This window comes from Candoia aspera, chromosome 4, assembly GCF_035149785.1.
Source record: "Candoia aspera isolate rCanAsp1 chromosome 4, rCanAsp1.hap2, whole genome shotgun sequence".
Taxonomy (NCBI): Eukaryota; Metazoa; Chordata; class Lepidosauria; order Squamata; family Boidae; genus Candoia; species Candoia aspera.
The window spans coordinates 83047136-83061640 of NC_086156.1; the positions used below are offsets into that span (position 1 = coordinate 83047136).

Sequence of the window (14505 nt, forward strand, 5' to 3'; positions counted from 1 at the left end):
GCACTGGCCAGGTGCCATTCCATACCGTTTTCGGCCGTGACTTTGTCCCGATCCCAGAACTGCCTCAGCCAGCATCCCCCCACCTCCTCACCTGCTGATTGGGCTGCACGCCTGGCGTGCAATACAACAGGCGCTTACTGATGCCCAAGCCACTTATAAACGGCATGCAGATTCCAAACGGTCCACCTCACCACCTTTCCAAGTGGGTGATAAGGTATATCTTTCCACCAAATTCATCAAGTCAACACAACCTTCAAAAAAGTTGGCACCTAAATTTATTGGTCCTTTTCCTATTGTTGCTCAAATTAATCCTGTTACTTTTAAATTGGATTTGCCTGCAACGCTTGCACCCTGTGTTTCATTGCAGCCTCCTTAAGTCTTTCAACGAATCAGCCCACTGGCATCCACAACCTCCTCTTCCTGCTTGATGGTCAGCAACACTTTGAAGTCAGAGAAATTCTGGATTCCCGACGATGTCGTCTTACGATACCTGGTTCGCTGGAAGCATTTCCCCCATTCTGAGTGGGTTGCTGCCCACGATGTTCACTCCCCTATTCTGGTTGCCCATTTCCACGCTGCTTATCCCGATAAACCTGCTCCGTGATTTCGTTTCGTTTCTTTAAGGGGGGCGATATGTCATGTTCATCGTTCCAATGGTTTGCATACATCGTAACGTTTCGCATGTCATGTTTCTGATCCGTGTCTATCATCTGCGGGGTGGGGAATTTCAGCCCTGCCAGGGTGTTATCTCTGTACTGCCCTGAAGGAATGTGTGTTTGGGTTATGACATGTATTCAAGGTTACTTTCCCAGGCAGATGTGTGACGCTTGCCAATGCTGGGAGGGGGTGGTTGCGATGTTGGGGTGGGGGGCGGGATCGGCTTGGAGGCGAGGGTTTTTAGTTTGTATTTGGCGCGCTTTTGCTTATTCTCAGCTTTCTTTGTATTTGCATACTATCCTTTCAATAAATCAGTTTTATTCACTAATCCCTGGTGAGACTGACTTCGTTGGGATAAGGCAATCATTACACACAGTAATCCCAAAATGGATAAATCACATTTTGGATTAGCATGTGGTCCAAACTCAGAAAATATTTTAATTATTGTAATACATTTCTGTGTAAAATCCATTTATTTAGAATCAGCAGAATGGCTGGGCACTGTCATCAATACATACTGGTAAAGGATGACCTCATGCTCTGGTCAAAGGGACCCTTTGTGGTGTTAATCCTAGTGTTGATTTTTGCATATCTGGGTGTCAATTGCTGGCAAGGGAGTGTACTGGTCTTTTGGCTTTTCTATTGTCTCTTTTGAATGGTACGTGTTGTTTACCTCTATGTGTCTGTTGATGGCTGCTTTGTCTGAGTGCCAGGCTTCCAGGAATTCTCTGGCGTTTTTGGATTTGGCCTGGTTTGGGATGCTCACAGTTTCCCAGTTGAAACTAAAGAGAAAATAGAACACCAGATGAACCATCAAACAGCACAATATGCCCTAATCAAGGAACTATTAACAGGCAATCAACCAAGCAGCAAACAACAGCCCAATCAAAGAACTCCCAAGGAGAGAACAACACCCCCACCAACAAAAGCAGGGCAAGCCACAGTATATAAACTGAGAGCAAGGCCCACTCCCTCTTTGCACTGAAGATGTTGCCTAGTCTGGCAATGAAATGTCTGCAAGAAAACAACAAGGCTCAGAGAGCACCAAGGACTCCACCTAGAACTAAATCCCATTCAGTTCTAATAAACATGTATAAAATTGTCTAATTAACTGCTTTGTCCGCTATCTCTATCTAGTCCCTGAGCTGAACCAACGTTCAAGCTTCAGTCAATCTTCTGTTTGAAAACACAGAGGCTTAGTTCATGCTGCTATTTGCTGGCTATGCACATTAGACAGGATGAAACGTGGTTGGCTAGCCTGTGTCTCAAACCCAGCCACTATGATAAGTTCATTGTTCAGTGTGTTGGATAAGATTTAGGCAACATACGCTGATTTTTTGCTTAGTGTGTCGGACAATCCCAGCCCTGTAATTTATGAACCATGATTTTTTTAGTTAAATGTGAACCCAAACAATTTGGTTTATTCAACAAACTTTGGTTAAACAAACCATGGCTCAACAGGATAAAATCTTCACTTTAGTAATAAACTGTCATTGATCAGCTGATAGTGGATTATTGGTTAATAGACTACATAAAACTAATAAAGAAATTAAAAGCCAACATGTTATTTCGACCAATACTGACATTAAACATTCCTGAAATACACACTTACATTGCTAAGGATGTAATTGTAAGTATAAAGGTTCTTCAGAGTTTATGGCACCTTCCAATGCTATGATCTCTTGACAGTTGTAACATCTAACAATTTTTGAGAATGGGCTGATAATGAGATACAAAACCACAAGTAACGAAGTCATATAGCTTTTTTTTTTGTCCTAACATTTTTTCACACTCAGCCACCCCTCAGACCTCCAGATTTTGCAGACTATAATCTTTGCAGACTATAATCTATGGAAGGCCGAGATAGGAAGAATCCGAAAAGCACCAGATTGGGGAAGGCCGGCCCTCGATAGAAAAGCAGCGGCGAAATCAAATCCTGAGCAAACGTTTTAAGACTACACGTGATAGAAACCAAAACTTATCACAGCAACCGCACAGCCAACAAAAGTGACACAGAAGAGGGTGGCTGTTTCGTACACGGAGTTTCTCGTACACCACAAAGCGTGGAAAGTCCGTTTCCCGTACATGACTCACCACGTCCCACAGCCCCACACGACACCGTAACCTCCAACCTTCCCAGGGTGAACACGTGACCCACCCCTTCCGTCTTCCTTCCTCTAACGCCTCCTTACGGACCCGCCTCCGAGACGTGGGGGAGCTAGCCAATGGGCGAACACGGAGGCTTTTGGAGCTACCCAATTCTCACTGAGTGAAAATAGGAGCGCGCGGGGTGCAGCCCAATCGCGAGCAGCGAAGAAGGTTGTGTCCCGTCAGCCACCGGGCAGCGTTCCTTGCGTCGCGTCAACCAATAGGAGCGGAGGACGCGGTGGTACATTGGCAAGGTGAGCGAGGGCGGGCGGGGCTTGGCTGTGCTGGTTGGAAGAGCCGCGACTTTGAGGGTTCGGTGGAGTCTTTCTTTGCTCTAGAAGGTGAGCAGCGCGGCGCCTCGAGGGGCGGCGCAGGCGGCAGTAGGGGCTGCACCTGGGGGAGGTGGGGAGCCGTGCAGGAAGCCGGGGTGCTTGAAGGTAGAGACCGTTGGAAAGTAGTGATAGTGATGTAGAGAGACGGCTGCATGGAGGAAGTCAAATAGGACGAAGGCCCCCAGCTGGTATTTGCATTTTTTTTTCACAACAGCTTCTTATTTCTGACCAACCAATGTTACCTTGCCTTAAAATCTCTCCTCTCTGACGATCCTTAGAGAATTCCCGACATGAGGCACCTTGTGGTTCCTGAGGTCACTAAAAGAGTTAGGCTACAACCCGTCGTTTCAGTGTGTAATCCTGATGCTAACAGAGGGTAAATTCCATTGGACACAGTGAAATTGGCTTCTTAATAAATATATATTTGGCTGATGTAGGTGAGAACAATCAAATGAGTGGCTCTACTGTGACTCTCCAAAGCAGGGTTTCTCAACCAGGGTTCTTTGGAACCCTAGGTCTGCGAGAGGTCGCTAGGGGTTCCCTGGGAGATCACAATTTATTTTAAAAAATTATTTCAAATTTGGGCAACTTCACATTAAAGAGGTAAGTTTCATTCTTTATCTTTAGTTTAAGAACACTGTTAATGCATATATACAGGTGTACACGTGAAACAAATATAATAATTTTGCAGCTTCTGGCCTATATTAGAGCCTGAATGTGCAGGGGTTCCCCAAGGCCTGAAAACTATTTCAAGGGTTCCTCCAGGGTCAAAGAGTTGAGAAAGGCTTCTCTAAAGGCTGTGTATATTATGCTGTACCATTTTGAGAAACTGGCAAAACAAGTAAAGAATGGGAGTTTAAGTGGGAAGAGAGGAATGAATGGTATGTCTAAATTTTTTACATACCTCAATTGAGGTATGTAAAAAGTTTTATTGGCATGCTATTAGTGATGTATTAATATTTTTCCTATCATTAACAGAGTCTATGACTTCTGTAAAAAAAAAAAAGAAGGAAAAAAAGTAATTTTCTGTCAAGTTAATATAGCTATGATATTAATCTGCTCTTCTGATAATTTTTTTATATGGTAACTGTATCGGGGAGTCAGTGTGACACAATTTAGCTGTCACGTCTGGTACTTCCTTACTTTTTAATAGGATTTTTTGTTAATACAGGTAATCCTCATTTAGTGACCGCTTGTAGTTACAACAGTGATGAAAAAGTAACTTGACAACCAATCCTCACATTTATGACCTTTGCAGGTCTGTAAAGCAAAGGAAAGCTGAAGTAAGCACAGTCGCAGTTTCACTTAGCAGCTGCTTCATTTAATGACCAAGTTGCCAATCCCAATTGTGGTTGCTAAATGAAGACTACCTGTATTGTTTCTTTTAAATTTACCCTGAATTTAATTTGGGATTTATACTTTATTAAAACTGTATTGGATATGGAAAGACAACAGATAAAAGAACAAAAAATTGCTCCTTTGGAATGGCAATATTTTGCTATACAATGGAGGGTTGGTTTTTTTACTCAGTGATTTTTTAAGGTATGTGTACCTGACTGCAGCTTTTTTCCTTCATTCAGGATAATCAGAATGCAGACTCCAGTAGCTCTTTTGGCTTCACCAGCTCTGGTAAGGAATGTTTGCCTTGTACCTGCCTTAAAGGAAAAGTAATAAACAAAATAAACATCTCTTAAATTATTTAATCCAGCTAATCTGCAAGATCTATTATTAACACTTCTACATTACAGAGAAAGCTGAATGACTTTTTCAAGGCTTCACAATGAATTTTGGCGTATTATGAATTGATCCTTGATCCTGAAGAATTTATTAAAATAGTCTTCCAAATAATTCCAAATAAAAATTGCAAACAAACATCTCCCATTTTATTTGTTCATCTGGTACACATGTCTCTGTCACTTATTAGTAACTGATAGATATGTGCAAAATGGACCTTCCTAGAACAATCAGGCTGTGGACCATCCTGATAATTTTCCATCTTGGAATGTCTCAGCTTTCCTTCAGAAAGGGCCAATCAGTGTTTCAAAGGTGGTTTCTGCATTTACGGAAGTAGTTAGTGTAGTATAGGAAATGGTTTCTGATTCCAGACAAGTTTGGAAGCAGCATGGATTTGGAGTACTACAATTTACTTCCTCTTCTTGAATAGCCCATTTCCAAAAATGCACAAATTATTCCTGGAATTCCTGGATTAGAAGTACAAGGAAAAGAACAAACTGTTCCGGAGCCAGATTGTTTAAACGAACTGTTTTCTACATCTCTTATGACTGACCAATTATCTTATAATTTAGAAAAGAAAGAACAAAGTGCCCTTGCCTGATTGAAGTGATGTGTACTTGGTAGGAGGAAAAGGCAATTGAGTGCTTAATTATGTCTGTTCTAAAATATGTGCCCTGGGTATTAAAAATTCCTAGGTTATTTATTATTGACTAAACTATGTTTTGAAGTGAAAATATACAGCTACTGTATATACTATGTATACAATATATTGTATATACTGTATGTACAATATTTGCCATTTTCCTACAGTTAAAATAGTAAAGTACTTTATTATGGTCCTAGACTAGAATATAACTAAAGATACAAGCAATAAAAGTAAGGTAATTGAGGTTTTGGTGAATGATGTGTTCAGGAGTGACTGGATTACAGGTAGTCCTTGTTTAGTGACCGTTCACAGTTACAATGGTGATGAAAAAGTAACTTTGTGACCAGGCCTCGCATTTACGAGCTTTGCAGGTCTGTAAAGCAAAGAAAAGCTGAAGCAAAATCATAAGCTCAGTTGTGGTTTCACTTAGTGACCACTTTGCTTAATGACCTTAATACTCATAACTAAACCTTAACCCTTCTTATAAATCACCCCCACCTGATGAGGATTCAGTATTCTAATGAATCCTTTTGCCCAAAAGCAGAACTTTTCAACTGTTTATGTTACTTTGGTGACTCTGTCTGCTGGTAGATAATTTATATAAAATTGATCAAGGTGACCTAATCAGTTTTTTTTTTAAATAAGGGCTGATTTAATCTTGTTTGAAAACATGAATAAAACTCATAGGGTAAGAAAACATGTCCAATGAATTCAGCCTCCCCTGCTTTGCATGAATGTATTCTTTTGGGACCTGAGATGATGATGGTCTAAAATAATTATCTGGGCAATTCTTATGATAAAGAGTTCTTAAAAATAATAATGAATATAGAATCCCAGTATATTTATAAAGGAAATATTTAGCCTAGCTTGTTCTATCAGTTTAATTTGCAGTTTGTTTAAAGTTGGTTTTATTTCTGTATTTAAAATAGGAATAGACAATGTGTGGCTTGATCTGTTGAATTCCAATATCCATCAGCTGAGCTGGTATAGCTATTAGTGAAGGATGATGGCATTTATAGTCTAGCATCATTTGAAAGTCTGCATATTGTCCATCCCTGTTTTAGAACTATTTATAAACTATTTATAAATACTGCCTGGATGAAGGTAGACAAAGTAATTTATCATCCAGATATAAGTTGGAGTTAAAAATAATTCTGTATTGGTAAATGCAGTAATTCTAGGTGCTGATGTTTATCTAGAAACTACTCTGGAAACATTTCTTCATGGTGGTCTACAAATTATACAAAATGCAAGATTATAAACATTAATGGTTTGCAAAATTTAATATATTTGTGCCAAGTGGTTTGCATTGTGCTCAGTGATGTTTCTTAATATTAACCTGCAGTTTTCAGTTATCAGAGATTATAATGTGCTAAAATATGGGATACTCTTAGTATGTTTCATTTGGGAGAATCAAGTTTTTCTGTATTTATGGATGGAAATTTATTATTTCTAACCACATAGGCTTGTAAAACAACTATCTAATATAAACATTTGAAGTTTTAAGTTTTGCATTTTGTAATAGGGAGCATGTACATGCACTGTTCCGTTTTGTGGTAGCCGAAATAATGAAAGCACAAAGAAAGATTTAGAAATAGTAAGTCAAAGAAATGAAAGACATGAAATAAGAGAAGACACTAATACCATTCATTATGCCTATCCATATCTTTCTAACTTTGCAAACCATCATATCTATACACCACTTCATACATTGCATTTTGTTCATTAAACTTACCTCTTTCTTTTTCCATTCCCCCATTTGTACTGCATTCTGTTTACTTTTATGCTTCTCCTGACATACATGTATCGGAAACAAACAGACCTTTTTTCAAGGTACTTATAGTCACTATCCTCTTTCATCCTTGGGTTTTTGTATGACACAGTCACTTTTTGCTGTACTCTCTCATTTTGTTTCATCCATTCATGTCACAGAAATAACAAATTTCATCCAGAATGACTTTTTCCCTGGATCACATTCATTTGGAATGTAGCACATTTTTTTCCCAAAATTTTCTCTGATTCTTTCATTATTACTATCCATTGCAGTATAATGTGCAGCTATCACCAGTGTATGGATTCCTACTCGCAACAACCTAGATGATCTAGAGAGCCAGTTTGGTGTAACGGTTAAGGTGCTCGCCCAGAAATCAGGAGACTGATTTCTAGGCCTGCCTTAGGCATGACAGCTGGCTGGGTGACTTTGGGCCAGTCGCTCTCTCTCAGCCCAACCCACCTCACAGGTTGTTGTTGTGGGGAAAAAATAGGAAGCAGGACTATTTGGTATGTTAACCACCTTGAGTTATACAGTAGAATCTTGGTTAACCGGCACCCATGGGGATTGGTAGATGCCGGATAAATGTAGTTTCCAGTTGCTTGAGGGTTACTATTAAAAATAGGCGCGCCAAGTTTAAACATACCTTTCTGCTAGAAAGGGATTGGCCGATCCCTTTCTAGCAGAAAGATAACTTTAAACTTGGCGCACCTAGCCACCCCAATCCCTTTCTAGCAGAAAGGTAAGTTTAAACGTACCTTTCTGCTAGAAAGGGATCGGCGCGGTGCGCCAAAGTAAGTTTAAACTTGGTGTGCCGCGCCTAGCTGCCCCAATCTCTTTCTAGCTAGAAAGGGATTGGATTGGGGTGGTGTGGTGTGGTGTGTCAAGTTTAAAGTTACCTTGGTGCGCTGCGCCGATCCCTTTCTAACAGAAAGGTAAGTTTAAACTTACCTTTCTGCTAGAAAGGGATTGGTGTGGCACGGCGCAGTGCACCAAGTTTGAACTTATCTTTCCACTAAAAATTGATTTTATTTAAATTTTTATTTAATGTATTATTTCATTTTTTTGCCAGTTGCTTGAGAGTGCCGGTTGCTTGAGTTCCGGTTAACCAAGATTCTACTGTATATATTAAAAATGGGGCATTAAAAATAATGACACCAATTCATACAGTACTTTCTGACCTATGTTTTAGTACTTTTCATTCATAATTAAATGTATTCTGTTTTCCTGCATGCATTCATCAACTATTCCATTAGATTAGGCCATCTTCATTCAGAATTACTCCATCTTTTCTTTTTCTCTTAGTTTCACAGATTACAATATGCCTATTTTTATTTCATTTCATTCCCTTTACTACTTATTCTTCTTACATTTTAAGTGACACTCTTTCATATGCTTTGTTCATCCACAGGTGGGCCTTAGATATTGACTGTGCCACATACCATGTCTTTGGTCAATTACATCTTTCACATAATACTTTTTAGTAAGAAAATATATAGATTAGGTTACCAGGTTTAGTTTTATGTGGGTCACATGCAGCCTTCTCTGCATATACAGTAAGGACAGTCAGATAATACGTTTTGCAAGCATTTCGAGCTATATATGTAATGTAAAGAATTTTAAATAGATGGATTTGGAAGAAGATCGAACAATCCTGAAAAGTTATTGTAGGTTTAATAGACAGCTCAGACTACTGTATAGATTCTTGTATAGTTGGATATAAACTGAAGTGTTTTTCTCTCTAGCTCCGCTGTTGTTCTCGAATTCTAACTAGGCCAGCTTCCCTATCTTTACTGAGCAGGCCAGAGATTCAGACACTGCAGGTACGTATAAACAACAATTCTTAGTATTATACATAATATTCTGAAAATACAGAAATGGACTATTTGACCCTTGGATCTATAGGATATCACAGGCCTCTTCTTATAGTATTTTTACAAACTGGGAGCATGAGAAGAACTGTATCTATATATTCCACAACTTATGCACATCAGTGTTGGCTTCCGCAGAAGGGGGGAAACTTCACTATAGGAAACTACTTTTTCCATATGATCAGGAGTGTTTAATGTTACTAAAGTAGTACTGGAAAGAATTCTTTTGCAATGGCTCATATACCAAAGCATAGGTGAAGACAAATATGGGAAGGAAGAAGGTGCCCATCCTGATATTATGATTCTTTTCCCCCAGCTTTTTCAGCAGTTACAGCATTGAAAATTGAAAAGGTGTCCTAATTGCCATCTTCTCAGCTGGTCTTTCTTTACCTCTCACTATCAGTGTAAAAATTACTTTGAATTAGATGGTACATGAATTTCAACTTTCAAGGACCATTTAATATTTATTCATTCAATTTTGATGCTGCCTGACTCCAACCAAGTCTATAGTCCTATTCTTGTTCAGTTGCTTTTTTGGGAGTTTCCTCTTAATCTTAAAGATGGCATGATTAGGATTTCTTATAGGTACAAACAGTATAAGTGTATCTGTATAGTACTGAGGCTTTCAGAATCTGCATGTCTGTAGTTTATTGGTGGCTGTCATCTTTAAACAGGCACAGATGAGGTCAGGATTTTCTAAGACTTTCAGTAGGGAAATTTAACCTTTGTTTTTGTTCTACTCTGTGATCCAGCAGTAACTCCCATTTGACTTTCTGTGTTGTATTATTATGGACCTCCAGTACTTAGGAACTACAGGTAGTCCTCGACTTATAATCACAATTGGGACCGGAATTTTAGCTGCTAAGCGATGCAGTTGTAAAGTGAGATGTCACATGACCACATTGCTTAGCGGCAGCAATCCCCGTTGCTGTTCTTAAGCAAATTTTACTGGTCATTAGCCGAGGACCCAGCCCAATCCAAGCCATTCTGGGTTTGGTCCCTTCCAGCCCCGAGCCTCAGTAAGGTAAGGGATTGTCTCCAATTCCCCCCACCCACTTATCTTCCCCACCATCTCTGTCCTTTTGGCCACCCTGCACCCTGCCTAGCAGGACAGCAAGCAGCCACAGAACCGCACAGCTCTGCAGCTCTTGCCACAACCCAGGAAGCTGCAGCCACCCCAGCCCAGTCCCAGCTGCAGTCGTCCTCACCACCCTGCACTCTGACCACACTGCAGCCCTGTGCTCGGCTGCCTTAGCTGCCCTTAGCTGCCTTCTTGCTCCTGTTGCTGATGAGGTGAGGCGTGCTTGGCCTGGGCCAGGCTGGGGCTTGCCATTTGTGCTGCGAGAAGAAAAAAAGCAAAAAGCCCTGCCCCGGGCTTTTTGGTGTGCCACGGTTCTGGGGCAGGACTTTTTGCTTTTTTCCTTTTTGCAGTGCGAAGGCAAGCCCCAGCCAGGCCAGGCATGCCTCATCAGTGGCAAAGGTCAGCTGGGGCAGCAGAGTGCAGGGCAGTAGGGGGCCAAAAGGGCACAGGTGGGGAGAGATAGGCGAGTAGGGGGAGTTGAAGTGCCCCTGTGCTGGTAAGTGCAGACAGGCTGCCAAGCACCCGAATTTTGACATGACCATGGGGTTGTGCTGCAATGGCCATAACTTCAGGCACGGGTTGTAAATCCCTTTGTTCAGCGCTGCCGTAACTTTGAGCAGTCGCTGAATGAATGGTCATAAGTCAAGAACTACCTGTATGAAGAGCCTTTAGTTCTCCAGATGCTGTTGAACACCAAGTTCTATCAGCACTTACCGTTAGCTGTGTTTGCTGGGGCTGATGGGAGTTAGGCCCTGAAGGTTACATTTCTTCCACCTTTGGCTAAAAGTTTGGCAAGCCATTAACCTTGCTGTTGTTTCCTTACCCCTCACATCTGTCCTGGGTATGTCCTAAGACATTATTAGGTTACAGCTGGATTACTTGTTTTTGCTATGGAACTTTCAGGTGTTTGGCTCAAACTATGCTAATTATTTGCTCATTTCACAGCCTTTTGGCTTTTCCACTCGTCAGCTGGCTCATCGGGAATTCCAAACCAGTGCTGTCTCCCATGATATTGATACAGCTGCTAAGTTCATTGGTGCTGGTGCTGCTACAGTGGGAGTAGCTGGCTCAGGAGCTGGGATTGGAACAGTGTTTGGCAGCTTAATCATTGGTTATGCCAGGTAAACTAATGTGGAAAAACTATTTATATGTATTAGAATCTGTTTTATGACCATCCACAAATAAACCCATCTTCTAAGAAGCAAACTTTGTGACAGTTAAGAGATACTAGAAAGTTTAGCTAGGGAAGACTGAAGAAGAGAGTAATGGATTCTGAATGGAATTTTGTTTTTAAATGTCCTGCTGATGGGCTATACAAATAACATTCCCAGATCCATTGATTATGTCATATCAATCTTTTTTGAGGTCAGTAACCAGCACAAAACAAATATAAGAGTAGGCCTAAAGATGAGAGTTGTTGTTGTTGTTAGTTGCCATCCGGTCATAAAATAAGTAACACTGAGTAAGTATAAAGCAGTAAAACTAAAAAAAAAAAGGTAAAGGTAAAAAACTAAATTTTACAGCCACACAGAACCTGAGTACATTATGTGTTGTCTCAGGGTTGGTTTCAGATAGCCGGAACTGTGCATACTGTTGGATAGTAAATCCTGAAATACTATTCAGAAGTAGATTAATTAGGACTGTGCGAGGCTCCCTGTAAAATTGAGAATAGAAGAGGGCATGCTCAACAGATTCTACCTGTCCTGACTCATAGGGGTATACTTGTAATGGTGGTGATACCTTCTTGTATCCCTTCCAGCAGTGCTGAAAGGAAGGCATTGCATCAGACTAAGGTGAAAGCTCTTCTCTGGCTCAGGCCATCGAATTGCAGGAGAGATGAAGCTGGTGCTATGATGTGTCCACTGATTAAGAGAAGCACTTTTCAGGAAATCATAAAAACAGTTCCAAAACATGCAAGGCATACCATGTCTTAAACAAGTGCTTTGGTGATCTGGGGCATTGTCTCTTCTTTCACAAAACAATTAACTTTCTGTTCTACTGCTGTTTTTGCAGTCTGTATAGCACTTAAGTGCACCTTTCTCTGAGTTGCTACTTGTGCTATCGAGATGCAGATATTTTAGTGGGGGAGGGGGAATATTGTACATACATGTGTTCATATACCTTTGAACCAAAAAGCATGTCTTTTTAAAAGAAAAGGATAAAGTGTTTTGCAATGTAAGAACATCTTTTACTGAGTTTTTAACTAATGTGGATATCAAGATCATATCCAAGTCTTTCAGTTTAAGTGGTCCTTGTTCTAAGAAGAATAATTCCAGCTTCCCATATCTCCCTTCCATTCACTCGAGGGACAAGGACACCAAGAGAAAAGCTCAAATATGTTATTTGCTGCTGGCAAAACAGAAGAAGGTTTCCATGGATATATAGCCTTCATTTAGATAGGAGCAGAACTGTGCAAACATTCCTAACATTTTAAATGTGTTATAGTCAAGTACCTATAATCTGTGCTGCTTAACCCTTCTCAGTGTCCATAATGGATTGGGAAACATTGTGTAACATTTTATTCTGGAGAATTTAATAGGAATTTGTGTTACAGGCTTTTATTTTGTTTTCCCCCTACAGGAACCCATCCCTCAAGCAGCAGCTGTTTTCTTACGCTATCCTCGGTTTTGCCCTTTCGGAAGCCATGGGGCTCTTCTGTTTGATGGTGGCATTCCTCATCTTGTTTGCCATGTAAAAAGCTTTGGAACCACCCTGCAGTCGCTGTCCTCTCAGCTTAAGCCTGCTTCCCTCACTGGGGTGTTAGAAATCTAAACAAACTTTAAATAAATACAATTCAAGTTTTTTTGTTTTTTGTCTTTCATCATTCTTTCTTTTTGCTTCAAATGTTAGATTTATGCTTGATGGATAATTAGAATAGAAATCTATCCCACTAAATGTCCCACTAAAACAATATATTGAACCTTCTTCATCCTAGTTTCTCCTCACCTCATTAATTACTGTTCTGCCAATGTATGAAAATCTCAGGATATTTCAAGCATCTTTCAGGCATCTAACAATGGATTTTAGTCCACAAAAGCTCATGTCATAATAAAAGGGGGTCTATACAAATTGGTATTAAAAGGTACAGTGGATATAAAAAGTCTACACACCCCTGTTAAAATGCCAGGTTTTTGAGATGTAAAAAAATCAGACCAAGATAAATCACTTAAGAATTTTTTCCAACTTTAATACAACATATAAGCAGTACAATTCAATTGAAAAACAAATCTTTTAGGGTGAAAAAATAAAAAAAAACTAATGGGTGTGTAGACTTTTTATATCCACTGTATGTAATGAGGTCTGCAGAGCCAGTTTGGTGTGGTGGTGAAGGCCCCAAGCTAGAAACCGGGAGACCATGAGTTCTAGTCCCACCTTAGGCACAAAGCCAGCTGTGTGACCTTGGGCCAGTCATTCTCTCAGCCCTAGGAAGGAGGCCATGGTATACCACCTCTGAAAAACGTTGCCAAGAAAACTGCATGGACTTGTCCAGGCAGTCTGTGAGAATTGGACAAGATTGAACAGATTAAAAAAAAAAGGCAACAAAGTTGCAATACAGTTTTGCCTTAGATCAAGTGCCAGTCAACATTTGCAGACTCCATCACCAGATAAACTTTTCAGATCCACTTCTCTTCTAGAGCAGTGGATTATTTCTTCCAACCAACAAATTTAATTTAATTGAAGTTTATGAAAGTTCAAACCTTACATATCTGTTTCTTTTCCATCTGGTATTTGCTATTTGGTTCTAATGGGGCAAAACTTTTATCAGCTCCAACCAAGACAAGTGCAAACAAAGGGTTGCAGAACATTGAATACCGCAGAACTCTTCATCAAACAAAATACACAGTAAAAGCAAGGGTGCAGAAGCAGGAAACAAACTCTATACATTTGTTTTGCCTTATGTTTACAAATCTTAAAAGTTAGTACGTTAATGTTCCTTTTGTGTTATCAGCCATCTTGTTTTGACTCGAATTTGGGATATATACACCAAGCATGCTATTAAATGGAGTAATAACTAGGGTGATCTTGGACAAAGAGAAGGGTGTATTTTTTGAGGATTAGTCTCAGCTTGACAAACGACAGGACTCTGACTTCCAGAGATTTCTCAAAGTACCTTGCCTTGATATGAGGCGTGGAGACTGATTAACCGTAAGTAATGCCTTCTAAAACGGACTTAATCGCAACAGCCTCCACTCAGCGGTGTTTTCGCGGAGGCCAGAATCAAAGAGCAATAGTTCTGCAAAGATAGACGTCAGTGGCGCGGAGAC

The 14505-nt window shown here is 40.2% G+C and overlaps 1 protein-coding gene across 2 annotated transcripts; it reads left to right on the forward strand.

Annotated features, from left to right (window-relative positions):
• The first annotated feature begins 2989 nt into the window (after nucleotides 1–2989).
• Nucleotides 2990–13043, forward strand: ATP5MC1 (ATP synthase membrane subunit c locus 1). Of its 2 annotated transcripts, none has more exons than XM_063300815.1 (5): nucleotides 2990–3059; nucleotides 4718–4766; nucleotides 9034–9111; nucleotides 11186–11361; nucleotides 12821–13043. In XM_063300815.1, the coding sequence occupies exons 2-5, from the start codon at nucleotides 4728–4730 to the stop codon at nucleotides 12933–12935; spliced, it is 408 nt and encodes a 135-aa protein (XP_063156885.1). In that variant the 5' UTR covers nucleotides 2990–3059; nucleotides 4718–4727; the 3' UTR covers nucleotides 12936–13043. The 2 variants fall into 2 exon arrangements, with proteins under 2 accessions (XP_063156885.1, XP_063156884.1); XM_063300814.1 differs by having other exon boundaries at nucleotides 3020–3146.
• The last annotated feature ends 1462 nt before the right edge of the window (nucleotides 13044–14505 follow it).

Bases quoted from the DNA above. Each gene is read 5' to 3' on its own strand.
- ATP5MC1 (XM_063300815.1), top strand. From the start codon at position 4,728: ATGCAGACTCCAGTAGCTCTTTTGGCTTCACCAGCTCTG. The intron at 9,112-11,185 runs GTACGTATAAAC...CTCATTTCACAG, and splicing joins CAGAGATTCAGACACTGCAG to CCTTTTGGCTTTTCCACTCG. The intron at 11,362-12,820 runs GTAAACTAATGT...TTCCCCCTACAG, and splicing joins TTAATCATTGGTTATGCCAG to GAACCCATCCCTCAAGCAGC.